The sequence below is a fragment of the Nyctibius grandis genome, chromosome 30 (assembly GCF_013368605.1).
Source record: "Nyctibius grandis isolate bNycGra1 chromosome 30, bNycGra1.pri, whole genome shotgun sequence".
NCBI lineage: Eukaryota > Metazoa > Chordata > Aves > Nyctibiiformes > Nyctibiidae > Nyctibius > Nyctibius grandis.
In genome coordinates this window covers 3,200,776-3,227,835 of record NC_090687.1, presented here as the reverse complement: position 1 = coordinate 3,227,835, position 27,060 = coordinate 3,200,776, and the positions used below count along the sequence as shown (strand labels likewise).

Below are 27,060 nucleotides of genomic sequence, written 5' to 3'. Positions count from 1 at the left end.
CCAAATCTGATCAGTAAGACTCAAAGTTACTCACTTAACAAACAGATCTCAACCCGTGGTCAACAGACCACCGGCACCCTCCTGAGAGCTGCCTGGCCTCACCTGGGCTTTCTCATTTGACAAATTTGTGACAGGGCAGACCCTTCCCAACGCCAACCACGGTGTCACTGGATTGCTCTGGGTTGGTGGTGGGAAGAAGGCAGCTGCGAGACAGGAGGGCAAGTACCTACAAGGAGTCTGCCCTGTAAAATACAGCTACCACTGCAAAAAAGAGGTAAGAATCCAGTGTGACAAGGGAGGAATTCTGCAACTGCCCTTTCTGATGGCCTTGCAGCATTGGTCTGGTCTCTACACACACTCATTTTCCTCAGGGTGTCCCCTGAGACAGTGGAGCTCAAATCCACAGGGAGCAGGACCTCAGTTAGCTGCTGGAGGGAACTTGTTCTTCTAGAATGGGAGCAGTGCAAGGTCTGATATTAGCAAGTTCTTTCCTTATCTGATTTCTCAGAGGCTCCCATTTAACCAAATTACTTTCAAACCAGTTTCTGATGAGACCAGGTTTTTAAGAACGGAAGTGTTTATTTCATTTTCTTTATTTACCTTCAGGGATGTGTGTCCCTGTCAGACCATCCCCCTCCACCAGGCAGGTGTCCCAGATAACCCCATATCGCTCAGAGGAAAGGGCAGGCATGGGTGTGTGCTGCACTCACCTTATCTCTCGGCCACAAGTGAGCCCTTGATGCCCACAGAAGGAATTAACCTACCATACTCCTGACTCACTCTGAGTTATGGACTACTACAGAAATTAAGACAAATGCACGCAGCCAGGTCTTTTGTGCGTATCCATCTGCATATGACCCGGGGGCAATTCTTTTATTAGACCTACATATAGTGAAGATGAAGGACAGCACAGGGGCTCTACAAACTGCCAAAGCCCCTGGTGTTTGAACAAACAGGTCATCTTGACCACAGCACGCTCCTTATGTTTGGCTTACGGATGGAGCAGCTGCGTACAAACTTCCAAATCCCTGGCTGCTCTGCTCCAAACACAGCTAAGGGCAAGCAGAGAGACAGGGAGACCAGCCAGAGACTCCTGGGGCCACTAAGCCCACGCTCCTTGGCCACCACACTGCACTGGGCTGGACAACACCCAGAGTCTGTGAAGAACTCAAACAGGACCTGGATTGACAGTCCCTGGAGATCACATTGAAAATAGGAAAAAGCGTCACCATGACAGCAGTGAGCTTTTCCCCCTCGTGTTGCCCTGTTCAGCTGTGTTCGTTAATAGGCTCATCACGGAGCCAGGACGACTGTAATAGCGATGGATCCGAAACGAGCGTATGTTTTGGGGAGCAGATGGAGAAGGAGAGTAAACTAGAAAATGCCTGCTGGCTGGTAAGAAGTGAGTTACTCTTCCCTCCCCCAGCCTTGGCAAAGGATAACCTTGGGAGCTGGAAAAATGATCATTAGGATGACTTTCACCACTGTTAAGATTTGACTTTTACAAGGAATTACACCAGCAGATCTTTTAACAGAGAAACGTGGTGCTGAATGGAACAGTTCAGCCGTTCCCCAGGAGAGCTCATGACACTGGCAGCCCTGTCTGCCCCACCTTGTATGGGGCTCTGCAGGGAGGAGGAGATTAAAAGGTTGAGTTTGTAAAGTCCTCAGTATCTTCTCACTGGCAGAGACTTTCTGGGAGAGTACTGCAACTGCAGCCAGATGACACGCTCAGGAAAGATAACCCTGTGATGGGTTACATGGGTGCTACCTCATGGGTGCAGACACCTGGTATCACCCAGACTCCAGCCCCATTCTCCTCATCTAGCAGCCTAGATTTATTGGTTTTGCTGGTTTGGGTTTTTTTTCCCCTCAACACCTACATCATTTATCCATTTCTTAGGCCTCAGGATGGTAGATTGAGGGACAGCAGGTACATTATTCGCTTCATTTCAATTCATCATCTCATCTTAGAAAATAACACTTTTACTTTAGATATTTTAGTACTGATTTTCTAATCTCTGGGGTGTATTAAGATAACCTAAAAATACTGACTTCTCAGAGCCCAAGAGTTTGTTAGAAGCAGATGAGGTTTCACAGTTGGGCAGTAACAGTCCCTTCTTTTATGAGCTCAGACTGAGCATTGTGATTTCCAGAGGGAAGCAAACCCCTCCTGTACTATGGAATTCAGCAGGCAGAAACTAAATACAAAAAACAAAAGCTTTGATTTGCCCAAAATATCCTGCTACTCCTGTCACGAGTTCAATGTAGCAGCAACAGCAGACGATCCAGCAGTAGGATACAAACCCCACTAGTGCAGGTCGGCTGCTGTCACCAGCATCTCCTCTGGAAACCCAGCGGAAACAACAGTTGCTTCAGCTTTTAGCACAGGGAAAAGGAGGGGGAAAAGAATCTCAAAAACAAATTCAGTTTTTCCCCTAAGAACAGATAATAACTTTCTATATGCCACAGGAATTCAAAGCAAGGATTTTATAAAGAGTTCTTCTTTGAGGTAGTTTAGAATGGGAGCTGAGTATCTAGGTGAGCACCTTTATGTTAAGCAGGGACTAGAGATGCAGTTTAATGCTTCTGGGGCCCTGGGCAGAGAGAAGCACTTTTCCCTCCACACATTCAAAAAGGGGGTACAATGCAGTCATCCAGTTCAGCTTAGTGGGGCACCAAGAGCAAGCAACCAGAGCAGCTGCTCAAAACCAGATCTCTGAAGAAGTCTCCATAATTACTGCAGGATTAAATAGTTCACTCACTGATCTGCACTTTTAAGTCATTGCTCATCAGAAAGCAATTTGTTTTAGGGCTCCTTGTTGGAATAACTACACTGCCAAGGCTATACTTGTTGCATTCTCGGAGCATCACAACTTTTCTCACTTCACAGAAGGGACAGTACCACACCCATTCTGGATACCCTACAGGAAGCACAGAAATGTTAGTAGGACCTTTCTAATTAACCTAGCATAAACCTTTAGCCATACATTTCCTACAGACGCTGTGATTTAGCATATAATTATCTCATAATTCGGTGTAAAACAGAAACCAGAAACAAAGCACAATTAAAAGGATGGTGAGAAAAGAAAGCCATTCTAGACAAAGGTGATTGTTTAGAACGTTTGGTCTTACCCCGAAACCAATTGCTCATCAGTTAGAGGACATTGGTCTCTGAAATGGGAACATGGCCATAAACACAAAACAAAACACAACAAAAGAAAATAAACGAGGCAAGTACACAAAATACAAAAAAAAAAAAAAAAAGATAATATTAAAAACTAGGATGAAATTAAGGGTTAAACTCCTGTAAAGGAAATATAACTATTGAGAAGAGTCAAAAGTTAATGGTAGGTGAATTCCAGGGATATATTACAGGCTTAGATTGACAACACAGAGAAAACAGGCTAAGGCATTTTAGTCCTCTCGCTAACACTGGCTGCTCTAACGTGTTCCCACCATACGTTGCGTTTAGGGAGATGTATTTACACCGTACTTTTTAATTCATGCTTACCTTAAAAGAAAATAGAAGAGGTTGCAGTCTGATTTAGAGCAGATTCTAAACTTCAGTTTCTTTTCTAGAATATTACTAGCGTTTTCACCAAAGGAATATCCCGCGCAGCCCCAGATGACCCACAGCTCTTCATAATTGGTTCTGGAGCTTCCATACCCACCAGACTTAGAAAAAGAGGATGCCAGACATTTATTGTTGCATGCACAGCCAGGATTCTGTAAAGGGCCTTGCACATGGAGCCGCTGCTGCTCCCCCAAGGGATCTAAACAATAGGTACAAGGCTGGCCAGACTCACAGCACAAGCATGAAGTCATTCTCTGTCTCTGCCCGCCCCAGGCAATAAGCACAAACTTAGCAAGAGTAGGCTGAAAAAGTTTTCAAGGCAAAGAACCTGAAAACCTTCTTTACCACACAGCTGTACTCACTTCTATATCAGAAACAAACACCTATTTTAACAGTCAACTGCTTTTTTTCCCAAATAACAAGGAAAAAAAGGACTTGTTTCCTGAAACAAATTTCCTAAATATACTGAAAAATTAATCTGATAGAAGCTTTATACTGTCCCATGTTAGAAAGGGGAGACAAAATGAAAACCTCCAACAATAATTAATCCAAAAGACAGCAGATTTCTACTGGTCATGTTGAAAAGGGAACCTAGAGCAACCCCAAACAACAAACTACAGAAAGGGGGTGATATTAAAGGAAGTGTTTAAAGGGATGGATGGATGAATGGAAAAGCACAGGCTTACAGAAAGGAAGCCTTTCACAACAAATACAAGGAAGAACACTGGAGTCCAGTGAAAGAGGGACAGAGGATACAGAAATGTTATCACAGGAGAGCTACTGTTTGTTAGAAAGGGACATTCAAGCCCTTGTTTGTCAGTAACTTGACTTTTTTTTATAACAGAAGCGTTTGGCCAATTAATTACATCAATGCTGTCAAACTTGCTAAACGTCCTTCAGTTAGTCAGTTATGCTACTAAAAATGCAAAGTCTGGTGTAACATATGTTACTATACGTGCATCTTCATGAGATCTTTTGCTTGCTGACTATACCACCTTCAGAAAAACTACAAAAAACACTTCAAACCAATTTAACAAAGCATTATCTATGGCTTCAAAACAGTAACTGCTTCACATTTTTTCAGGGGAGGGGAAAAAAAAAAAAAGACTGGCAGGTATCTCCATAAGGGGCATGTATTACTGGTGAAAGCACTCAAAAACTGAAGGATGGTTTTGAAGAGAGCAAATGGTGAAAGGCTGAGAAGAAGCCAACAGAGACACTTAACAGGCAATTTGTTTTGACAGTGACAAATTCTTCTGAATACCTTTTTGTTGCATGGCCACCGTCAACACACCTCAACCACTTTTGCTGCTTGACTTGCTTTTAAAAGGAAGAAAAATCTATGTTCTGAAGAGTCAAACACACAGCTCCATCGAGTAGAAATTAATAACAAGCAAATACACACCAGTAACCCAGAGGTAGGATTGTCATGAGTAGGCTGCAATTGTCTATGAGAAACAAAAGCATAACAATGACCAGAAAATTTGAGTCTGAAGGCTAAAAGAAATCCAGTTATGCATACAAATATGCTTTATGGAAATGGAGAGTTAAAGCACCTAAACTGATCTAATCTTCTCCTTTCTGAGGCCATAAAGAAATACACCTCAACTGCTCCAGGAAAGGTCAGCTCAAAAGTAATCGGATCTGGGTTCCAATAGCTTAGGGAAAAAGCAATAGTGAACCTTATTTAGGATACAATCGGTGCTAGATTGCTAGTAAATTCAAGACAGCCATCCAGTATAAAAAGGGATTAATCCAACCCTCATAAAAACTATTGCTGCAACAAGATAAATCTGAAATAACCTTTGCTACTGAACATGAAAACATGGGAAAGATCCAACACTTCAACATTATCAAACTTGCCATATACCATCAATTCAATCTAGCAGTCTGCCCGCTCCAAAGACTCCGTTTGTGCCACCAAAAACATCCACAGATGCTACTGATATGCGGCAATTTAAAGGAATCTTTTTGCCAACTCTTCCTTGAAGAAGCCTCCCAGAAATAATATGAAACGACTTAATAAATTACTTTCATCGAGGACAACTCTGATCAGAAAATCACCACCACCAGAAAACAGACTGGACTTTACGCTGATGAAATCTCTCCATGGACCACTGAGCTGGGTGTTTCAGGAAGAGAACCGCTGCACCACTGCACTGTGGAAGAGCGAACACACACGGACAGAGCTGCCACTTGGGGAACAGGCATGGCTCTCACAAAACCAGTCGCTCCATTCCTGGTCTCTCCAGCCTGATCTTCAATGGGAACATACAAAACACGCTCCAAACAGGAGCCCGGCAGCAAAAACTCGTAACAGTGGTGAGGAAAAACACCCCATGGGCTGAATGACAATACTGAGTATGAATTGATGACATTTACTGTCACAGGTGATTTTAATTTCAGCTAAACCATTCTCAGTCATAAAGTTACAAACAAGCTTACACTTTGCAAGGTTGTGATCTAAATTTCTTTTTTGAGGGCAAGTGATGAGTACTTTTTTACTCGTGTACGAGAGAAGAGCAGCAACTACCTAGTTTTATTGATATTGGAGATTAAAACACATATCACAAAAAAGATCTGCAACTGAACAATGGGCCAAGAGACCAAAAAAAACCCTTTTTCTTTCCCAGATTTGCCTCATATCTGATAGTGATAAATTTAGAACCATGCAGCAGATTTCAAATTTTCTACAAAACCTAATTAGAGGGTCTATTCGTACGTACATGCATGCTGAACAACACACTGCCTATTTTCAGTGCATTTGCTGCCCACTGATTTCCTGTAATTGAAAAACTATCTTAACGTCTCAGTATGCCTTTGAGCTACTGTTTCACTCCACAGACACAAGGGCAGCTATATCTGGAGAAACAAAATTAGTTATTCATTAGTGCACAGCAATTCCATACAACAATTACATGAGCTAGGGGAGAATTTGAGGCAACTGAATAATACACCCAGTTAGAGGTAGGCAGGTAAAGAAAAGGGGAATTTTGCCAAAGTATTAATACTCCTGGTTTTGAAAGAGTAATACTGCCTTTCTAATGAGCACAACATACCTGACCTATACCTTGCTCAGAAAACAACAGATTCAGTAGCATTCCCTCATGAGAAACTCCTCATTACTAAGCACTAATTTGCTCATAACTTGGCGTTAAAGCATCTCTTTGCAAGTTGTCTTCTATACAGTCCAAGAGGATCTGCCTACTGAACTAGCAGGCAAGTGAGCAAGAGGCCATCTCACCTCTGTTTCAAACTCTTAGGCAAACAGAAATGTTTTCCCCTACCTGGAGTCCCCATCTTGATCTTCTGTGGTGTCACCAGAGCTATTGACAGCATACCGACTTCTTGGTTTATCTGAAACAAAGAATAAAGGCAGCTTTTTCAAGGAACAATCTCCTTAAAGCGTTCATTAAAATAAGTGCATTAAGAGAATAATTGTCTGTGCCCTTTTAAAACTATCTATAACAGAGATCTAAAAAAAGTAATGTTAAATGCAGAAAGCCCCTTCCTTTTTAGACAGAACTACTAGATCTTGTTTTTTCCATTCTCACTCAAAACACACATCAAAAAATAGACGAAAGGTTTTCATCTTCAGGGGGTAAAGAGGAGAAAGCAAAACATTCACAGAAATTACTTTTCTCTCAAGTACCAGGTAACAGTTTGCAGTTTGAGAGAGTGGAAAATAAAATTCTGACCAATGCATTTCCCTCAGTATTGCTCAGGTTTCAGGACAATGATAATGCTCCAGAAGCCCCTCCTGCAGTCCCAGGCATCGAAATCCTTTACCGACAAAAAGCAGGAGGGAAGCAGCCAGACAAAAAACCCCACGTTTTCAGATTTAACCTATAAAAACAAAAAGGGGGTTAAAGATGATTCTCTCTTGGTAAAAGAAGTGACTCACAACCTAAACAGGGGTGTCAAGCCTCTCATGACATACAGCAGTTAGCAAGCGACCCCAGTCAAACAGCCTCATCGCTCCGCAGCACCTCCAGGCCACACACCAAGACGCGAGGCCAGGTGGGACCCTGACCCTGACCCTGACCGCATCCTGCCTCCGGCCCGCGGGCTCCCTGGCTGCAGGCAGGTCCAGGTGCTGTCCGGGATGGGGATGCTGGAGGAAGAGGTACAACCAACACTGGCTCCACAGCAGCCAGCTGGCACCTGAACGGTCCCGCGTTCATATTTTTCAGAAGAAATGAAACCTCGTTATTCAACATAAGGGACTACAGTCTCTTAGTTTCTACCCTTCATCAGTTAAAGCTCAGTTAGTGTCTTCTGAGTCCCCTCTCCCAGATTGGAGCCTTCCCATCTCACCCTGCCTGTTCTTTCCTCCACAGCTCTTAAAACCCGCACCGCTTCCGCTGGCCAGGAACAGCGACAGGCACCGGGTCGGTAACAACACCTGGCAATAACGTGCTTCAGTTAAGGTGGGGTGTGAGGGGTGTGTGTGAGGAGTGCCAGGGCACCTGGGGGGTGTGAGGGGGGTGTGAGGAGTGCCAGGGCACCTGGGGGGTGTGAGGGGTGTGTGTGGGGTGCCGGGGCACCTGGGGGGTGTGAGGGGGGTGTGTGTGAGGAGTGCCAGGGCACCTGGGGGGTGTGAGGGGTGTGTGGGGGGTGCCAGGGCACCTGGGGGGTGAGAGGGGTGTGTGTGGGGTGCCGGGGCACCTGGGGGGTGTGAGGGGGGTGGGGAGGGTGCAGGGGCACCGGGGGGGTGTGAGGAGTGTGTGTGTGAGAAGTGCCAGGGCACCTGGGGGGTGTGAGGGGTGTGTGTGTGAGGAGTGCCAGGGCACCTGGGGGGTGAGAGGGGTGTGTGGGGGGGGTGCCGGGGCACCTGGGGGGTGTGAGGGGGGTGTGTGTGAGGAGTGCCAGGGCACCTGGGGGGTGAGAGGGGTGTGTGTGGGGGGTGCCGGGGCACCTGGGGGGTGTGAGGGGTGCCAGGCTCCCCCCCAGAAGGTATGAGGCGTGGGGGGGTGTGAGGGGTGCGTGGGGGATACCAGGCCCCCACAGGGGCTGTGGGGGGTGCCGGGCCCCCACGGGCGGCAGCAGCCCCCGGCGGAGGCTCCCGCGGGGGCAGCCCCACTCCCGGGCCGGGCCGGGCCCCGCGGCGTCGCGCACTTACTGGCCTGTGCGGCGGGGTGCTCGGCGCCGCGCTGGAAGGGGAAGCGGAAGAGCAGCTTGTTGCCGCGGCTGCCCGAGCTCACCAGGATAACGCTGATGGGGCTGGTGCTCTCGCCCATGCCGGCACGGCACGGCCCGGCCCGCAGGAAGGCCGCCCGCCCGCCGCTGCTGCCTTCCGCTTCCGCCGCTGCCTGGGCCCGGCCCGCGGCTCCCGGCGGCCGGCGGGGCGGAGCTGGCGCGGCCGGGGCCGGGGCCGGGGCCGGGCAGGCGGGTCGGGGTCTCCCGGCTGCGGGCAGAGCGCAGCCGGCCCCCAGCGCCTCACAAGCCTGTTCAGCCCAGCAGCTCGCACCCCACAGCCCGGCCCCCAGCACAGCCCAGTGCCCCCAGTTCAGCCCAGCACCTCACACACACGCACCCCCAGCACTCCCCTAACTCAGACTAACGCTTCACGTTCCACGCACTCCCAGTTTATTCCAGTGCTTCACATACCCACAGCACCCTCCAGCTCAGCCCAGTGCCCCCAGCACAGCCCAGGACCCCCAGTTCAGCCCGGCACACAGCCAGTGCATGGTGGCCTCCCGGCCAAGGTGCCAGCCCTGGAGCCCTTGTGCAGGGGCTGCCGGAGGCCTGGGCCACCCGTTGCCGTTTCTTTTCATCGCCTTTGGGCCATTTGTAGCCTTTCAGCCCGTTCAGTCATTAACGCCTCCAGAACTTTCCTAAAAGCTGGTGGCAAACAGCAGTAAGGGCTCGTCGCCCCCTTGCGCGTTAGCCACTGCCAGGTGCCCGTGGGAGGCAGGCTGTGGGGTCAGGCCTGGCTCCCCGCGCTCACGGGGAGGCTCGCTTCATGTTCCTCACACTCATTGCATGATCTCAGGGCACTTTACAGCACTGATACAGCTTGACTCGTGGTTCCTGTAAATTTACTCCTGCCTCTAAGTTAGTAAGGGTAACGTCCTGGCAGCTGTCCTGGTGCCTTCGTCTTATTTTGTGTTTAACCGAGGTCAGAAATTATCAGCAATAATATCAGAGCATGTCTTGGGTTTTGCATGCAAATTGCTCTGTATTTGATCGCATTGTTTAGATATTTGAACACTCTGAGATATCCCCTCTCTGGATTTTGCTCTGCAGTTCCCCCCCGGGGCATCGGGCAGCGATGGGTGGTTGAAGAGGGAGATGAGCACCCGCGGCGTGGGGGGTAATCGGCAGGGCCATTCTCCGCTAGGCTGGCGATAACAATTGGAGCGAGAGAAGGTGTCGCTGAGGGGATGGAGTTGTCTGAGGGTGATTAAAGAGCAGTCGTATTATCACGGCAGAGCATTCCTCCTCCGCCAGCGCTGGGCAGCTACGTTAAAATTTCCCAGTGTGGCTGCCCCAAAGCATAATTGTACTTTCTTAAATAGCGAATTACAGACACGTTTGTCATTTCCAGCTCTTGGAGGCTGTAGTTTAGTTAAAGCAAAGTGTTGCAAGCTGGTAGGAAATCGAAGAATAAAGCCAGGACTTAGATGCTACTTTTCAAATTTCCAAAACTTAATACACCCAAAAATTTTCAGTGTTAGAGCGGACGTATGGGCCACCTTATCCACAGGAATTCCCTTTGAGGGGGAGGCAGTCCCCATGGATAATACAGGCCGCTGGGGAAGTTATCCCTGATCTCATGGAGGTCCCATTCAATCGGTCTCTGCATTTACAGTCAGGGCTGACAGAAATTATAATCCTGCTTTTATAATGAGCAAACAGGCCTGTTTCTTGCTTCTGCCTTTTAAAATGAGAAAATCTGGCAGCCTGCTTTGGGGACAGGATTAAAAAAGACCTATGTTAATACTAAAAATCACCTTTGGTGTCACCTTTGGTGACATTTCACAGGTTCATGACAAAGATTCATCATCTGCCCGAGGGCGGACATCCTGCTATAGGTGTATGAATTATAACTATGAGAAGCAGCAGCAAGAGAGGAAGGCAGGTCTGGTGGGGTTTCACAGAGGACATAGCTTCAGTATCGGTCCTGTGAGCAGGGGAACACCAGCGATCGTGTTGTCCAACTCCTTGCGTTGCTCAGGCCAGGACCTCCACGTCTCACAACCCCATGGGCAGGTGGAGCACTGGGATGGAGGAACCTGGCTGAGAGGTCCATGTGAGAACAGAGACAGTCACTCCCCATGTCACGCTGTGGCAGGTGGCCGAGGATCACGCTTCTCCCACCAGGACCTACCTATCCCCATGTGAAGGCACAGAAGAAACCCGCACCATAAGCACAGCACACGTGGGAGCCTAGCTCCCACCCAAACCCAGCGCCTGCCGCAGCCAGGTTCCCCTGCCCAGCAGCACGGCACAGCCACACCGTGGCTCCCAAGAGAGGCTCCAAGTTTGGTGCAGCTCCTGGGTGACACCTGTACTTTGGCACAGATAGCTGTAGGCTGGACGTGCTCCAATGCACGCGTGACCCAACTATCATTAGATCCCTAGAAGGGCTTTCGTCTTAGCAGTACGGCCGTGTCTGGGGAGCACCCTCCGCAGCAGCCGGTAGCATCGCTGTGAACCACAGACACGGCTTGGCGAGGAATCTGGCTGACACGTATCGACCTCCTCCGCACAAGCGTGCAGGGCTGCCTGGGCAGAGAGCACTATCTACCCGACCCCTCTGACTGCACCAGCCAGCTTCCCGTGCACGGCTGCCAGCGCTCAGGGGTGATGTGTGCGGCTGCTGGACTTTATCAGGGCAGCAGAGAGATTTACCTCTGCTTCATGTGCTGGCAGGATATTCTTTCCCAGAGGTTCAGCAGCCACCATCTCCAGCAGGGTATTTCTTTGACACTTTGCCCACTGCTCTGTGATTACAGACCTGTGCTGCTCTTCCCTTTGCTTGTGCGGGCCTTCACCCATCAAGTGCACCCGTGCCCTGAAGCTACCAGCCATCCATCATGGGACCAGGCTTTCCTGTGTGTGTCCAGCATGTAGCACAGCGCACGCCAGCGCTGGCTGTGGTGCTGAGGGCTATTTTACAGTATGACGGATAATTAACAGTAAGATCACACAGCTAGAAATCAAAAACATGCAGTGTGAGACATTTAGTGATTAAAAAAAGGTCTGACTGGGCTTTCTCACACACACACACATTTTTCTAGGACCATACTCAATTTCATAAGCTCTCCCTCCCTGTACCCGTAGGAATCATTACTACCGGTGCTGTTACAAGCAGTATCAATTGCAGAGTGCGTCCCTAATCCTTTGCAAGAGGCTGGCAAAGTGAAGTCCTGGCAGTGCTGAAGCAAATGGCAAAATCTCCACTTATTCCCACAAAATCAAGGTCTCGCTTCCCCTCTGAACTATGCTGCACATCTCCTAGCCTGTCCCTAGCACTACTTATGAATCATTTTGTATGAAATTCTGTGCCACGTGGCAGCCACATATACTGGACATGTATGATACAGCACAGAAAGGCCTGGTCTTGTGTTCGCATCTGTGGAGCAAGGCAGAAAATGCAGATTTTTCTTAGTACCCTTGAAGTCCATATGCTCCTCAGCTTAAAGATGTGTCCTAACGCTCCGTCGCTGGAATTTTCCAGCATTATCTCTCTGTTCATGTATCAATATGTGTCCAGACAATTTCTTCAGGCCACACAGCCATTACGTCAAGAAGCAAGAAGCTGATAACGCCAGCGAGCGAGGAGGCCAGCGCACTGACCCTTGCCGAAATAGGTATTGTTTCATGGGGAGATAAGAGTCTCCCACCTCCCTGGGTGGGCCTCTGGAGTGACCAATGAGCGTGGACAGGCGCCAAGGTCCTCTCTCCCCTTTGGCTTTATAACCAGGGCTGCCAGGGCCACGAGTCCAACCCTGCTCTGTGAGCGTTCATTGCACGGAGCCGGAGCCTGATCCTGCACCCTCCTGCACGATGACGCTGACTCAAGCCGAGAAGGCTGCCGTGGTCACCATCTGGGCCAAGGTGTCTACCCAAGCCGATGCCATCGGGGCAGAATCACTGGAGAGGTAAGTCCCCCCAGAACCCCTCTGAAGAGGGTGCTTTCTCTGGCTTTGCTGTTAGGATGCATCTCGTGTAAAACTTGCGTGAGTGAGAGCACACTGGGTCTAGTGAGAGTTGGTGGATGACCTCTGTGTTGTTTGGTATGTAATTTTCCGGCGTTATATCTGCGCTACTAAATGCTAATAGATGGCTTCACAATCTTACATCAAAACGTAATTTTCTGAGCAATTCTAATGGTTTATTTCCCATTATAGCAATTCAGAAGAATTCATAGCCAGGACCCTGGTGAGGAATTCAAAGTCATCCACACTCAGTGTCGTGAAATAGGGTTATCACTGTTAGGAAATGAACTTGAAGTGGTTTATTGTACAAGTGATGCACTTTCTGTATAAGTAATGCAATTTCTCTTGCAATTTCTAGGCACTAAGAGAAGAGCTGTCCACTAAATTCACTGCAGACTCATGTCTTACTGTTCCAGTTGATAAGTAACAAACTGTTAGGAAACAAGACAACTGGACCCCCTGCATGAAGTAATCCAAAATTCATACAAATTAATCAAGCTGGCACAAAAGGCATAATAGTCTGGAAGTTGTTCAGAAATTATAATGTTATTCAAAGTTATTTAAATGTTATTTACAGCTCAATATAAAGTATTGTGATACTTCTTCCAGGACTCTGGGTGCCACTCCTGTCAATTCTGGTTCGTTCAGCTCGTGTTAGTTTGAAGGTCCTGCAAACTGGCTTACAATCTAATATAGAAAATGTAGTGACAATTTAGGGCTATTATTTATTTTAAAATACCCAAAAAAAAAACCCCCAAAATATTAAGTTTAAAATTATTTTTAACATTTCATTCTTCTCTAGGACGTACAGATTAGCCCACTGTCTAATCTGCACATACTGCGGAAGAGGTTTAAGAGCAGAAAGACCTTCTTGATGCAAGCTTCAGGATCCCAAAGCTCTGTTACAACCACTGAAGGAGGGCACTTCTGTTGCTGGCGGGTTTACACTGCACTTGCTCTCAGGTTTTGCCCTCTCATGCATGTCACTTCCACTGCTGAATCTCCTTCTCATGTTCTCCTCCAGGCTTTTCCTCAGCTACCCCCAGACGAAAACCTACTTCCCTCACTTTGATCTCAGCCAAGGCTCAGCTCAGCTTCGTGGTCATGGCTCCAAGGTCATGAATGCCATCGGGGAAGCTGTGAAGCACGTTGATGACATTAGAGGCGCTTTGGCCAAACTCAGTGAGCTGCACGCTTACATCCTCAGGGTGGACCCAGTGAACTTCAAGGTAAGTGAGCACAGAGACTTTCAGGGGTGAAAACTGTGGACACAGAACTAGAGACCACAGACCATTTTGGCTAATGGCAGCTTGATCCCTGACTGCACTGCGCAGCCTTGTCAACTCACATCGCTGCTTCTTCCCCACCTGATTTTTAACCTGAGTTTGGATCTTTTAATGAAAGTTCTGGTCTAACTGCTCAGGGGGCTCCTATGGTTTGTGTTAGACAGACTCGCGTCTCTGCTCCCTCGGTTGTAATTTATGAATCTCCCTCACACGACAGGTTATATCACCTGTCTTGAACAAAATCTTAGTAAATTCTAAACATTTCCACTTTGTTGCATTACCCTTTGGTGAGGAAGGAAGGGACATTTGGAAGAGGGAGTGGGATCAAGCAGTGCCTTTTGCCCTACACCAAAGACAACTCTGCTTCTTCACACACAGCATCAGGCAGCAGCGCTACCTGGTTGGGACACGTGGTTGTCATCCCAGCGCACGCTGGGACCAAGCTCCATTGCAGACCCCTAGACTGACATCTGTTACTGATTATGATGGATTTCATCCCGTTTTCCCTTACAGCTGCTTTCCCACTGTATCCTGTGCTCCGTGGCTGCCCGCTATCCCAGTGACTTCACCCCAGAAGTTCATGCTGCGTGGGACAAGTTCCTGTCCAGTGTTTCCTCTGTTCTGACTGAGAAGTACAGATAAATGGCCTCCACAGAGGGTGAGGGACACGCATCCATGGTGCACCCCCAGCTGCCAGGCTCTGGGGTATTCACCCCTTCCTATGCAGTCCTCTCAAATCCCCTATGCAGGGGCTCAGTCATCTGCAAAACCCAATAAATAATTCAAATGGGAGCTATGGTCTCCGTGCTTTCATCTCCATCTGTTCCACCTACACCTTATTGTTCAGGCAGGGGTGTTCTGAAATGTCTACACAGTATGGAGGGGAAAATACTAAGGTGTGTAAATTCATGTACTAATTCATGTACTAATGAATTCATGTACTAATTCATGTGCTAAGCTGTAGAAATTCAATGGGAATAACATAATATTCAGTAGGAATAACATAACATTGAGCAGAAGCCCAGAACAGGCTAGAGCCCTGTGACTGCCACTGCTCACCAAAGGTGTATCCACCAAAGACTGTTTCCAGGCTGACCAGGAAACAGTCTTTTACCCTGATAGGACATGGAATGGACCCAGGCTTTTTGTTTGGCCTATCCAAAACCCACCACAGCCTGTTGTGAACAAAACCTCCATTGCCATATGCCATTGTCTTCTCATGCTCCTCTCCGTGGGTTATGGACAAGGTATCTGATGTGCTTCATGAACACCTTGGGTTATCACACCTGCTAGACAGGTTTGGTAAAGGGACCATCCCCTCAGCTTGACATCTCTTATTTTAATGCGGGGAACTTTACATGTATGTGAAATTTGGGAATACTAGCGGCCAGTGGAGATCAGTGTTGATGGCATCTGGGGGACCACAAGTTCCCAGGGTTTCTCTGCAAAGCAGCGACAGGAAAGAGTACAGAACTGATGGTCACGCTGAGTGGAGCACAGGGATCCTCCATAGGTACCTGCTGTGGGTTAATCCTGTGGGCAGCTAAGCACTACAGTCGCTCACTCACTCCCCCCCCTCAATCAGAGGAGGGGAAGAGGAAAGGAAGAATAAAAGCAAGAAAACTTGGGGGTCAGGATCAAACAAACAAACAAACAAAGAGAAATAATTGTTTAATAAATGAAGGATCAGCGAAAGAAGAGGGAAGAAAACAAACCAAACCAGGTGATGCAAAGGCAATCCCTCCCCACCTCCCGTGGGCAGACCAATGCCAAGACAGTTCCTGAGCAAAAAAAAGATGGCTAACGCCCCTAAAACTCCCTAAACCCCCCCTCTTTTCCCTTTTATTGCTGAGCATGGTGTTATATGGTATGAAATACCTCTTTGGTTAGTTGGGGTCATCTGCCTGGTTGTGTCCCATCCCAGCGTAACCTGCACCCCAAAATCTATTCCCGGGGAGGGCAGAGTGAGAAGCTGCACAACCGCTGCTCAGCACAAGCCAGAGCACCAGGGTGTTGTCAGGGCTGGCTTGGTCAAAACCCTAAAACACGGCACCACGTGAGCTGCTGTGAAGAAAATTATTTATCAGATTATATTCACTGCCCATGTGTGACCCAGAGGACTTCTGACGTGAGAAGGTGGGTGCAAAGTCTCAAGCACACTCTGACTGGCAACCTGAACTGGCACTGCAAGCTGTGGTCCTCATCTCACTTAACAAAATTCCTGTGTTTGGACAAGGGAGAGAGAGGTGGTGTGGAAGCTCTGAAGCCACCAAATTGCTCTAAACATGTCACACAGTGTACCACAGCAGCTCTTAAAACATTCTACAGTTGTGGGCCTCAGGTAATCTGAACATTTAAATCCACAATGTAGACGGTAGGTCAGCATCTGGTGTGTCCCTAAGCCCAAATTTGTACCAAAGACTTTGTACAGAGGCTGAGCGAAGGATGTGACAGTCACCAACCACCATATGCCCTGCGGAATGTCCCAGCGCTTACAGAGAGGCAGGAGCGCACGCTGGGGTGGGAAGAAGGGAAGAAGCCTAGGCCTGACAAGCGTCACAGGATGGACTTTGGGAAGACCATGCACCCAAAAAGGAGGTTCTTCCCCGCCCAGGTTTCTCTGGGCTGCTGGACAGATGTTTCCCATGGTAGATCCCCCGTGCGACCCGGGAGGGCTTGTCCATGGCTCCTGCTCAGAGGCCTACGGGCTCTTTGGGCAGAGAGGGGCTGGATGCGACATGCGGGGCCAGGGACACGTGTGGGACCCACCCTGACACCCGCAGAGCCAGGGAGGACCCTGGCCCCGCCGGGAGGGCTGGTGGATCCCAACAGGAGGCCGAGGATGTGGCACCAACGGGACATGCCCATGGCTGCTGTTGACCATGGGGCAGCCCGGCCAGGTGCTGCCCCCGGCCCCCAGCCTGGCGTGGGGCTGGTGCAGTGGGGCAGGGCAGGGCAGGGCAGGGCAGGGCAGCCGGGCCCCCTCGGGCCTCCTCGGGGCTGGGCCCCCCAGGGCAGCTGGGGCCCCCCGAGGCAGCGCCGCAGCCACTCCCTGGGGCCGGCGCTGTGCGGCTGCGGCCCCTCAGCGCTGATAAAGCGCGGCCGGGGTGGAGGTGCCGGCTGCTATAAGAGGGTGTCCCCGTGGGCTCCGCTGCCCCCAGGACCTGCCCGCCGCCAGCCGCCGCCATGCTGACCGCCGAGGAGAAGCAGCTGATCCCGCAAGTCTGGGACACGGTGTGCAACAAACACGATGGCCTGGGAGCCGAGGCCCTGGAGAGGTGCGGGCTGGGCCCAGGGACCCCACGGGCAAGGGGGGTGAGCGGGAGGGAGCCCCACGGGGGTCCGGCTGCGGGTCAGCAGCACTGACTGTCCCCCCCCGCAGGATGTTCTTTGTCTACCCGCCCACCAAGACCTACTTCCCCCACTTCGACCTGCACCAAGGCTCCGACCAGGTCCACGGCCACGGCAAGAAGGTGATGGCCGCCTTGAGCAATGCCGTCAAGAACCTGGACAACCTCAGCCAGGCCCTGTCCGAGCTCAGCAACCTGCACGCCTACAACCTGCGCGTCGACCCCGTCAACTTCAAGGCAGGCGGGGGACGGGGCAGAGGGGACAGGGGACAGGGGACAGGGACTGGGCTGGGGGGCTGGGGGCCATGGTGGCCATGCTGAGCCTCGTTTTGCCTTGCAGCTGCTGTCACAGTGCATCCAGGTGGTTCTGGCCGTGAACATGGGCAAAGACTACACCCCCGAGGTGCACGCTGCCTTCGACAAGTTCCTGTCGGCCATGTCCGCTGTGCTGGCCGAGAAGTACAGATGAGCTGCTGCCCATGCCCGGGTGCCATCAATAAAGACACATTTGCCGCAGCACCGTGTCCGTCTGTGCTGCGGCCGGGGCCGGGGTGGGCTGGGCGCTGCTGTGCTCCCATCAGAGGGAGGGAGGGAGCTGCTGGTGAGGCCAGCTGTGGTACAGGGGGGCAGCAGCGGCCGTGGGCTCCCTGAGTGCCCTGCCAGGGCCCTGCCTGCTTTCACCCTGCCCCAGCTCCATAGGTGGCTGACACTGGTAGCAGGACCCGGGGAATGGCGCTCAGCCTGTCACCTCGCCGCGCCTGCATCCCTCTGGGCAGCAGGGAGCAACGATGCGCCAAGCCAAATGTGGTTCTTGTATCCCCTTAAAGGACTCTCCAGAGGCGTAGGATTAATCCCTCCTGGCTCCATCTATCACGATGGCCGTTTAGGACTTCATTGGGGATGCTGTGGGAGCTAAGTGCCTGCATGAGCTCCGCAGGCAATCAGACAAGTTCACAGAGTGAAAAAAAATCCCCCACAGACCATTAAGCACAAACACTGTCCTTGAGCTCAAGCCCCTGAGCCACAAATCCCTGCCGACTGCCAGGGAAGTGCCCCCACACCAGTCTCGGGTGTCTGCTCTTCCCCTGGCACCTGGGCAGGCTGGGAGCAGGGCAGGCAGAGCTGCAGTCCAGCACAGGGCCACTGATTTTGGGGTTTTGCAGCCTGAATTAAAAAAAAAAATCATTGTCTTTAGATCACAGGTGATGGGTTATAAGATACTAAACTAGACCTGGGTTTTCTCTGCACTGTGACACCAGAGGGAGGAGATGAGCGCTGGGGAGGGATGGGAGCTGGTGCAGCAGGAGAGCGGTGCCCACAGTGGCAGGGCGCAGGCAGGCGCCCGGCGCTGGGCGTGCGGGGACCCTGCCCCGGTGGTGTCCCTGGGCCCTGCCAGCCCCTGCTTCTGCAAGGGCACTCGTGAACCCGCAGCGCTTTTCCTCCATCCGCAGACACATCCCACTCTACACCCCAGTGTCTTCATGTGCATTTACACCCATTTATCCTTGTGCCACCAGTCTGAAGGGCTCTCCTGCCTTCGCAGTTTGCCCCCGTGACGCACGCACAGGCAGCAGACACACCGCCCCGCCGCTGTCTCCCTGGGCTCTGCTTCCCAGCAGATCAGTCCCCCCGTCTTCCCCTCCTGCCCTGCTCTGAAATGGTGCCAGCTCCAGCTAATCTCCCCCAAACACAAACGATAAGAACCGTCGGCCACGGAGGAAACACGGGTGTGAACTGTCCCCTGCCTGCCTGTGCCAGCTCTCGAACCTACTGGAAGCACTGCAGGCCCCCTTACCCTCCTCACCCTCCTCGTCTTCCTCACCATCCTCATCTTCCATGCCCTTCTTGCCTTCCTTGCCTTCATTATTTGGGGCACACGAGGCTCGCCATGGGCTGCTGTGGCCCTGCGTGCCTTCCTTCCCCGGCTGTGAGCTCCTGCTGCTGCAGGCCGGCGCTTGCATCAGTGCCTGGCGCTGATCCCCATGGCTCTGCCCAGCGTCCCCCCTCCCCAGGAGTCGGGGTCACCTGGTCCCCCTGCAGCACTGGGGCCAGCACAGCACGTGTGCGGGAGAGAGGGCTGGGGCAGGGGAGCTCCGGGGCCTGCACGCAAAGGGATGGGACTGCTGTTTGGGGAGCAGAGGGTGAAGAGGGCACCCACTTTGGGGTTCACCGGTTTGGGGTGCTCTGAGGGAAGGAGAGCAGTAGGTGCAGTGGGGCAGCGTGGATGAGTGGCTGTGTGTATAGGGGCCGTGTTGGATGGCAGGGGCTGTATAGGGGCAGCGTGTGTGTGCAGGGACAGTGTGCACGGGGCCGTGTTGGATGGCAGAGGGTGTATAGGGGCAGTGTTGGGTGGCAGGGGGTGTATAGGGGCAGCGTGTGTGTGTGTGTGTGTGTGCAAGGACGGTGTATGTGTAGGGGCTGTGTTAGATGGCAGTGCATGTAGGGGTAGCCATGCACCGGGGCAGTTCATGTGTGTGCGTGGGGGCTGCGTTGGATGGGTCAATCTGTACGCGTGTGGGTGTCGGGGGCGCTGGGCAGTTCAGTCTGTGGGGCACAGCCTCCCACCATGCTACTGAAGTTACAGCCCCACACCGCTGTCCCCACCACACTGAGAGCACAGCCAGGCTGTGCCAGAGCTGCCTGTGCCACGGGGACCTCAGCCGGTACCTCGCTGCGAGCCCTGAGCCCAGCCTGTGCCGGGAGGGGGGACACACAGACTCCTCCGCCTGTGCCAGTGCAGACCCATGCCAGCACAGACCCTAAACCTAAGCCTAAACCTAACCCTAAGCCTAACCCTGCAGTCAGCCCGTGCCAGGGGGTACGGACCCCCCAGCCTGCGCTGAGGCGAGCCCCGACCCCAGCCCTGACCCCGAGCCCTGCCGGTGCTGGGCGCGGTGCCGGTGCGGCGGTGGGGGGGGGCGGGCGGCGGCCGGCCCTGGCCGGGGTCCAGCGGCGGGGCCGGGGCCGGGGCCGGGCCGGGAGCGGGGCGGGCCGGGGGGCGGGCGCTGCCCCGGCACCGCATATAAGGGCGGCGGCGGGCGGCAGGGGCACCCGTGCTGGGGGCTGCCAAGGCACAGGTGACACCATGGTGCTGTCCAGCAACGACAAGACCAACGTGAAGACCGTCTTCTCCAAAATCGGCGGCCAAGCCGATGAGCTGGCGGCTGACTGCCTGTTCAGGTACGTGTCCATCCCCGGCACCATCCCCTCTCCTCTCTGTCCCTGACTCCCTCCCATCCTCTCCTCATCCACAACTGTCCCTGTCCTATGTGACCCCGTCTCACTCGTCCCTAACCCTCTCTGTCCCCCAGGATGTTCACCGCCTTCCCCCCGACCAAGACCTACTTCTCCCACTTCGACATCCAACCAGGCTCCGCTCAGATCAAGGCGCACGGCAAGAAAGTGGCAGCTGCACTGGTCGAGGCTGCCAACCACATCGATGACATTGCAACTGCCCTTTCCAAGCTCAGCGACCTCCACGCCCAAAAGCTCCGCGTGGACCCCGTCAACTTCAAAGTCAGTGTCTGGGAAGGGGTGACCAGCCTGGCTCCCCTCCTGCACCCCCCCGGCCACCCCCTCACCTCACCCCCTTGCTCACCGTCTCCTTTTGCCTTTCAGCTGCTGGGCCACTGCTTCCTGGTGTCGCTGGCCATCCACCACCCCTCTCTCCTGACCCCGGAGGTCCACGCTTCCCTGGACAAGTTCCTGTGCGCCGTGGGCAACGTGCTGACTGCCAAGTACCGTTAAGACGGCACCACGGCTAGAGCTGGACCCGATCCACCGCCAGCCCTCCGACAGTGAGCAGCCAAATGATCTGAAATAAAATCTATTTCATTTGTGCTCCAGCCCTGGCGTCCTGCTCTGGTCGCTGCCTGCGGGGAGGGAGCGGGAGGGATCTGCTCCGGGGGTCTGAACTGGGGGTCCCCCCTGCCAGGTGGGCACGCAGAGGAAACGGGCTCTGGTTTTGCTCCGAGAGGAAGCAGCATTTGGGTGGTGGTGCCCGACAGGCAGAAGCTGCTCTGCCAGCCGTGGGGCTCCGGGAACAAGCAGAGCATTTCCAGACACCGGTGGAGGCGAAAGACTTGCAGAGAGTGGCCAGAGTCTGACTCTCAGGATCTCCCTGCAGCCCCAGCCTGTTCCTTCCCACCCGAGCACCACGCTGGGATCGCCTCTTGCCCCGCTAGCCCTGTGCACCCCTTGCTCCTGTTCAGGTCAAATTGTCAGAGAGCATCTCCTCCTGGAAGTGTTTGGGGAGATGGTGGGGCACGGGGGCTCCGGGCACCTGTGACCCTCTGCGAGGTGGCACAGCAAGGACACCCTGAGGACCTCCAAGAGCAAGGGCATCTTCCTGTGCACTCCCAGCACGTGGAGCTGAGCAGCATCACAGGACTTCTTCTGCTTCCACCTAATGCTGCATTGCTGGGGTGTCACTTTGGAGGTGTCCTGGGGGGCTGGTAGGCTGGGGGAGACAGGGGGCTTGGGGGACTGCATGGGGAGCAGGCAGGGCTCAGTTCCAGATCCTGCACTTTGGGCCCTGAACCACAGCAGCGTAGCGGGTGTCAGGGCAGGAAAATGAGCACAGGCGGCGAAGCGGCTCTGGGTGCCGTGGTGCTGGTGTCTGCCATCCCCTGGCCCTTATCGCAGCCCGCAGCAGGGTGGCCGGGGAGGGGGGGGCTGCAGGAGGCTGATAAAGGAGAGTGTGGGCTCTCTTCCAGCTGTGGGTGTGGTGGGAGATAGATAGTCCTGGGGGGCTACAACCTGCCAGGTGCTGAGTAAGGCTGCCCCGTCCCTGCGAGGGCTGGGGCGAAGGCTCAAGAAAGCCTGGGGGCAGCTGGCACAGCCATCACATGGAGCCAAGCCGAGGTTGCCACTGGCCCTTTTGCTCCCTGGCATTTGCAAAGATGGACACTTGCCCCAGCCCCATGGCCTCCAGTCACCATCAGCGAATGCACCAGAGGCAGGGGAGACCCCAGGTGACTCTGGACAGGGAGAGGGAGGCCCTCCAGCCCCCGGGGGTTCTCCTGCAAAGCACCATGGCCCCACATACCCACATACTCTTTCATGGGAAGAGAAAGCAGCTCAGGGCACCACGGACCAACCTGCTCTACCTTTGCATGGAGCAGGGTGCTGGAGAAGGTTGCACCCTTCCAGCTGCCATCACCGAGACGTAGCTGTGGGCGCAGCTCTGCTCCACAGAGACCCTCGTCCTCGCTCCGCAGCACTTTCCCAGGGCTCTGCCTGGCCAAAGAGCCGCTGAGCTCCACAGAGCCGGGATGAGTTTTGTCCCAGCCATTTGTCCCTGCTGCCACAAGATGGGGACCTCAAGCCATGGTGCTTTATCGGGGCCAGGCAGAGGGTGCAGAGGGCCAAGCCTTGGTCCTGCCTGCAGGGCTGAGCTGGAGCCTCTGGGCAGGGGGAGGCGGGCTCCCAGGATGGGCTTCCAGCTAGCCCCAGATCCCGAGCATACTGGGGACACTGGTGCCAGCTCAGTATAAAGTCCTTTTGATCCATTTTAAACCAATCTACTAGACTCATCGATGGCCTCTTTGTGCAGAATCTGGTGAGCACCAGGTCCACGTTCACTTCGTGATTTTATAAAGTTGGCCCTTTCTGCTCGCCCTTCTCCAGGGAAAAATCCCAGCCTTCCCAGGACCTCCTCAGACCGCAGCTGCCCCAGCCCCTTGATCACCTCAGTTGCCCTGCTTAGGACTCAGTGTCCTTAGATCCAGAGGCCAGAGCTGCACAGATGTGGGCGCACCCAGCTGTTACACAGCAGCCAAAGATGCCCTCTCTCTTGTTTTGGAAGCCCTTCCTGATGGCATCACCACATTTTGTTGGCTTTTTGCTGCACATCAAGGCTACAATTTTGGTGAACCATCAATGAGGACTCCAGCGTCTTTTTCCTGAGCTATAATAGCCAGTTTAAGTTCAGCCTCCCCTGGTTTAGATCATATTTCCCTGTCTGTGTCACCTGACATTTATCTACATTGAAATGACTGACCACCTACATTTCCATTTGTGAATAACACTGAAAGCTGCAAATAGCAAAGCTCCACGGGCTACATCAGATGGCCTTTCGCCAGTCTCCTGCAGTGATGGAGCATCATCTGATGGTTCTGTCCAACGTTAAAGCATGTGACTCTCAGAGCAGATTTTTTGGTCCATATTCCGGCGACACAGTTCTTCATTATACTCTTCCTTTCCAGATCCCCTGTCACAGTGACTTCGGTTGGCAATGAGCTGCTGGGCAGACACAACTCAACGAGAATCTAGCTGGTGATGGTTAAAGCATAGAGGTTTTTTTACTCCTTGTACTAGAAACAAACAGTGAGAGTGGAGCAGGCTGTGCCAGCTCTGTGCTCTCCAGAGACCTCTGCACATGGCCAAGAGGATCCCAGCTATGGATTTATGGAAAGCAATACAGCAAAATGTGCATTGCAGCTGCTCGACCAGAAAGCTTTTATACCTCCTTCAATGGTTGAGCAGCTGAGTGCCATTATTAATAGCAGAAGTATATTTATCAAAATTCATGGCTCAGCATTGTTAAAGCTCCATAGATTCAATTTGGACAGGTCACCATTATTTATTTTTCCAGATCGTAGCTTCAGAGATATTTTCAGTATAAAGTCCAGATTTCTCCCCAAGCCTGTTTGAAACACTGTAGGAAATACACTCTCCAGAGCAGGGGCTTCCACTTGCGTCCGACTTCCTGAGGAGGGGTTGAGCTTGAGGAGTCATGGACCAAAGAGCAAGAAGCAGATGTGGTGAGCCCTAGCCATTACACTATATTCAGAGTCAAGTGTGTCGCTAAGCTGGACAAGAAGACCCGGCCTCCGCGTAGCCATGCTCCCTTACATTTCAGCATAGACAGAAGCTCACCAGCGGTTTTCTAAACCTTACAATTTTTGTTGCCATCACAGGAGGAGGCAGATACTGCCACAACTGGATCTTCTGCCTGGCTGCAGGTCACCGTGATCCATGTGTCCACCTTTGGCACTGCCTGTGGAAGTGGAGGAAGCTTCAGCTTCAGCTCCAGCTCTGCAGCAAAGTGAGAGAGAGCATTTCACCCTCCCTGCTTCAAACTCACCCCTTCTTCAGAGATCGCAAGGCCGCGTGGCCAAAGGGGAAAGGAGCAACCCACAGAGTCACTAAGCCAGCGACAACATTGTAGTGTCCTCATGTGTCTGGAGCAGCTGCCAGTCTGGAGGTGACACATCCTACAGCATCCACCACCCCGAACACTTCCAGTGAACACTGGAATGCTTTTCTTGGGGAACAGGAGCAAGTGGTTCTGCAACACATTAGCTGAGCTTGAATTGTGCTCAGATCTCTCGGGTCTTTGACTTTGGATCTCATTTTTTGTCCTTTAAGAGGAAAATAACTATAAGTAGAGAGAGCATTGCATGACCGTCATTCATAAGGATTGATTGATGATGAGCTGATACCTTTAAAGTGGAGTTGAAGGCTAAATGAATGGAGAATGAGAACAGAAGGGTTGGTTTGTTCTTCTTTCAGAAGAACAATTTTTGAGCAACACCAAAATCAACTGAGAGAACTCAAAGCTAATGTGGAAGAGACTTGCCATTCCTTAGAGAAAACATCGTAAAATTACATTGTATTCCAAAGAAGCAGGAAAAACAAGAGGGAAAGAATGTAATACCTAACTGGAGTGTGATTTCCTAATATCAAAAGGGTATTAGGAATAACAAAGAGATTATGAATAATGGTGAGGAGGATTAGCCATTAAAGAAGGCTTTGATTGATGTTCACAATATGCACGAGTGAAGTGAGAACAGATAAATTCATCAAGTTGTGGGTCAAGATCTCAAAGCTCAGTCATGAGCTTTGTTGTAAGTCATGAGCAGCAGCACCACGTGGTGCTGGGACCATGGGATTTAGCCTGGAGAAAATATGGATTAGTGAAAGAATTGTAAGATAGAGCTCAAAAAACAGGGAGATGATAACAGGAGTGTTGAAAAGGAATTATTGGGCTGGAGGGAAATTACTGGTAGAATCTGACCTTGGAATTTTTATTAATGGCCAAAACATTTTAAAAAAAAGTGTGGGTACTGTCACTATAGAGGAGGGTCAGGATATGACAGGATACCTGCATGGCCTCAAGGATCAACACAGCAGAAAGGGGATGCTATCCTCATGCCCAGCAAGAAGATGAGGAGGAAGCTGATGCTGTCATTAGGCAGGACACGTTCCAGAAGGAGAGCTCTGAACATCCAAGGGTAGGATTACACAGGGACAAAGGGAAACGAACAGGCAGTGAACAAATCTAGGCTGGGAATTAGAAGAATAGTCCCTTCCCATCTCATGCTTTATCTTCTCAAGCTCCTGGGCTGACTTCAAGGAAGTCTTCTGATAAATTAGATGAGGACATTGCTAGCTACTGATCGCGTGAGCTGCTCTGACTGGGCTTTCGGTGATGTCAGAGCCCCTAGAAAATGACTGGCTCTTCCCTAAGGGATTGCCTTCCCGTACCTAATCAACTTATCACAAATATATCAGGCCCGTGAGAGCAAGAAGCAAAGATTTAGAGCTCCTGAAGTAATAAGTCCATCTTCAGGGAGTTTGTAGTTGACTGAAAGCAGGTCTGAAGTCCTCAACCAAGCTGACCCATAAGCAAGTGGTAGGATTTTTGCCTGAGCAAGGACTCGGAGGCTGTGTCCAGACTGCATTATTCTCTTGGAGAACACAATCGTATCAGAAGGAATCCCAAAGAAAAGGCATGTAAGAAGAAAGATCTGCTTGGAAAAAACAACTCCTTGACTCTTTTGAAGATAAACAGAAAACCAGAGGATGAGTTGGCCTTTCCTCTGAAAGCCACATCTCCCGTGAGTCCTGTGAACATGGCAGGTACGGGAGAGCTGAGAAGGCAACCAGACTTTCTAGGGATGAGTATAAAACCTCCCTTCAGACTGAAGGGCTGAGCCTCCCCTGACTCACTCTCTACGGATGTGTAGCTTCTCCCAGAGGTCCTCTGCTAGTTGTCTTTCCCTGAACGGATCTGCCATTAGATATAATTAACACCCGCTGATGTTTGGAAAGAGACATAAAGCCACCCAGACCATTTCAGTTCTGAGCTAGGGCACGGTGGGCAGCTCCGGCTGTTCGGTTACGACTGAGGCATGTTAGTGTTTGTGATTTCAGGTTGAACTGATCTCAAATTCTTGTCTCACTTTCTGTTCGTGTCACTGGGAAGCAAACCCGCAAGGCTGCTGTCTCCCACGGCAGCAGCCTGGTTCCACCACCACCACCACCACCCCCTTTTCCCCAGGGCACTCTCCCATGGGTCCAGGGTGCTCCGGGGGTTTTAAGCCCCCACCCAAGTCACTTTCCTGGGGCTCTCGGGGACCTCCTGGGGTACCAGGGTGCTGGAGGACCCCAGGACCATCTGGTGTCTCTGTGGTCACAGGGCTCCCCGGGGTTATCCGGGGTCTTGGGGCGCTGATAGGGCTCCAGGACCTCCCCAGGACCACGGGGGTCCCCAGGATGGGGGGTGGGTCCCCAGGTCGGTGCTGGGGCTCCCCCAGGAGCTGGGCACCCCACAGGCCCCACGCCCGAGCCCCCCAAGGCTCCCCCGCCCTGCGGGCAGCCCCAGGGCCCAGGTTCACCAAGGGGGGGCCTAGGGCTGCCCCGGGCCCGGGTGCCCCCACACCCGCCCCGGTCTC

At 52.0% G+C, this 27,060-nt stretch overlaps 4 protein-coding genes across 14 annotated transcripts in view; 3 read left to right on the top strand and 1 right to left on the bottom strand.

Moving 5' to 3' along the window:
* The window catches only part of NPRL3 (NPR3 like, GATOR1 complex subunit), a 41,984-nt gene extending 33,106 nt beyond the window's left edge, over positions 1–8,878 (bottom strand). Inside the window, exons 1-5 of one of the 11 annotated variants that reach the window (XM_068420299.1) lie at positions 8,700–8,878; positions 6,865–6,934; positions 4,983–5,025; positions 4,842–4,897; positions 3,136–3,174 (exon numbers count right to left, since the gene is read on the bottom strand). In XM_068420299.1, the coding sequence (XP_068276400.1) occupies positions 3,136–3,174; positions 4,842–4,897; positions 4,983–5,025; positions 6,865–6,934; positions 8,700–8,817 (326 nt within the window). In that variant the 5' untranslated portion in view covers positions 8,818–8,878. Of the gene's footprint in view, positions 1–2,307; positions 2,353–3,135; positions 3,175–3,514; positions 3,882–4,841; positions 4,898–4,982; positions 5,026–6,864; positions 6,935–7,275; positions 7,424–7,894; positions 7,921–8,699 lie in introns of those variants that run through there. The other 10 variants (XM_068420306.1, XM_068420307.1, XM_068420300.1 and 7 more) reach the window with 10 other exon arrangements.
* LOC137674711 (hemoglobin subunit pi) lies at positions 7,996–14,672 on the top strand. The gene is made up of 5 exons (XM_068420317.1): positions 7,996–8,007; positions 12,264–12,396; positions 12,510–12,687; positions 13,769–13,973; positions 14,544–14,672. Exons 3-5 carry the CDS (start codon positions 12,593–12,595, stop codon positions 14,670–14,672), a joined length of 429 nt encoding a protein of 142 aa, XP_068276418.1. The 5' UTR covers positions 7,996–8,007; positions 12,264–12,396; positions 12,510–12,592.
* A 2,492-nt stretch (positions 14,673–17,164) lies between these two features.
* LOC137674716 (hemoglobin subunit alpha-D-like) lies at positions 17,165–17,903 on the top strand. The gene is made up of 3 exons (XM_068420320.1): positions 17,165–17,308; positions 17,413–17,617; positions 17,721–17,903. The coding sequence occupies exons 1-3, from the start codon at positions 17,217–17,219 to the stop codon at positions 17,847–17,849; spliced, it is 426 nt and encodes a 141-aa protein (XP_068276421.1). The 5' UTR covers positions 17,165–17,216; the 3' UTR covers positions 17,850–17,903.
* A 2,517-nt stretch (positions 17,904–20,420) lies between these two features.
* LOC137674697 (hemoglobin subunit alpha-A-like) lies at positions 20,421–21,225 on the top strand. The gene is made up of 3 exons (XM_068420282.1): positions 20,421–20,560; positions 20,692–20,896; positions 20,999–21,225. The coding sequence occupies exons 1-3, from the start codon at positions 20,466–20,468 to the stop codon at positions 21,125–21,127; spliced, it is 429 nt and encodes a 142-aa protein (XP_068276383.1). The 5' UTR covers positions 20,421–20,465; the 3' UTR covers positions 21,128–21,225.
* Positions 21,226–27,060: the final 5,835 nt, after the last annotated feature.

Excerpts from the sequence above, each read along its gene's own strand:
- LOC137674711 (XM_068420317.1), top strand. The coding sequence starts at position 12,593 with ATGACGCTGACTCAAGCCGAGAAGGCTGCCGTGGTCACCATCTGGGCC. Across the intron at positions 12,688-13,768 it reads GGGGCAGAATCACTGGAGAG|GCTTTTCCTCAGCTACCCCC; the intron begins GTAAGTCCCCCC and ends GTTCTCCTCCAG. Across the intron at positions 13,974-14,543 it reads TGGACCCAGTGAACTTCAAG|CTGCTTTCCCACTGTATCCT; the intron begins GTAAGTGAGCAC and ends TTTCCCTTACAG.
- LOC137674716 (XM_068420320.1), top strand. The coding sequence starts at position 17,217 with ATGCTGACCGCCGAGGAGAAGCAGCTGATCCCGCAAGTCTGGGACACG. Across the intron at positions 17,309-17,412 it reads GGAGCCGAGGCCCTGGAGAG|GATGTTCTTTGTCTACCCGC; the intron begins GTGCGGGCTGGG and ends CCCCCCCCGCAG. Across the intron at positions 17,618-17,720 it reads TCGACCCCGTCAACTTCAAG|CTGCTGTCACAGTGCATCCA; the intron begins GCAGGCGGGGGA and ends TTTGCCTTGCAG.
- LOC137674697 (XM_068420282.1), top strand. The coding sequence starts at position 20,466 with ATGGTGCTGTCCAGCAACGACAAGACCAACGTGAAGACCGTCTTCTCC. Across the intron at positions 20,561-20,691 it reads GCGGCTGACTGCCTGTTCAG|GATGTTCACCGCCTTCCCCC; the intron begins GTACGTGTCCAT and ends TCTGTCCCCCAG. Across the intron at positions 20,897-20,998 it reads TGGACCCCGTCAACTTCAAA|CTGCTGGGCCACTGCTTCCT; the intron begins GTCAGTGTCTGG and ends TTTGCCTTTCAG.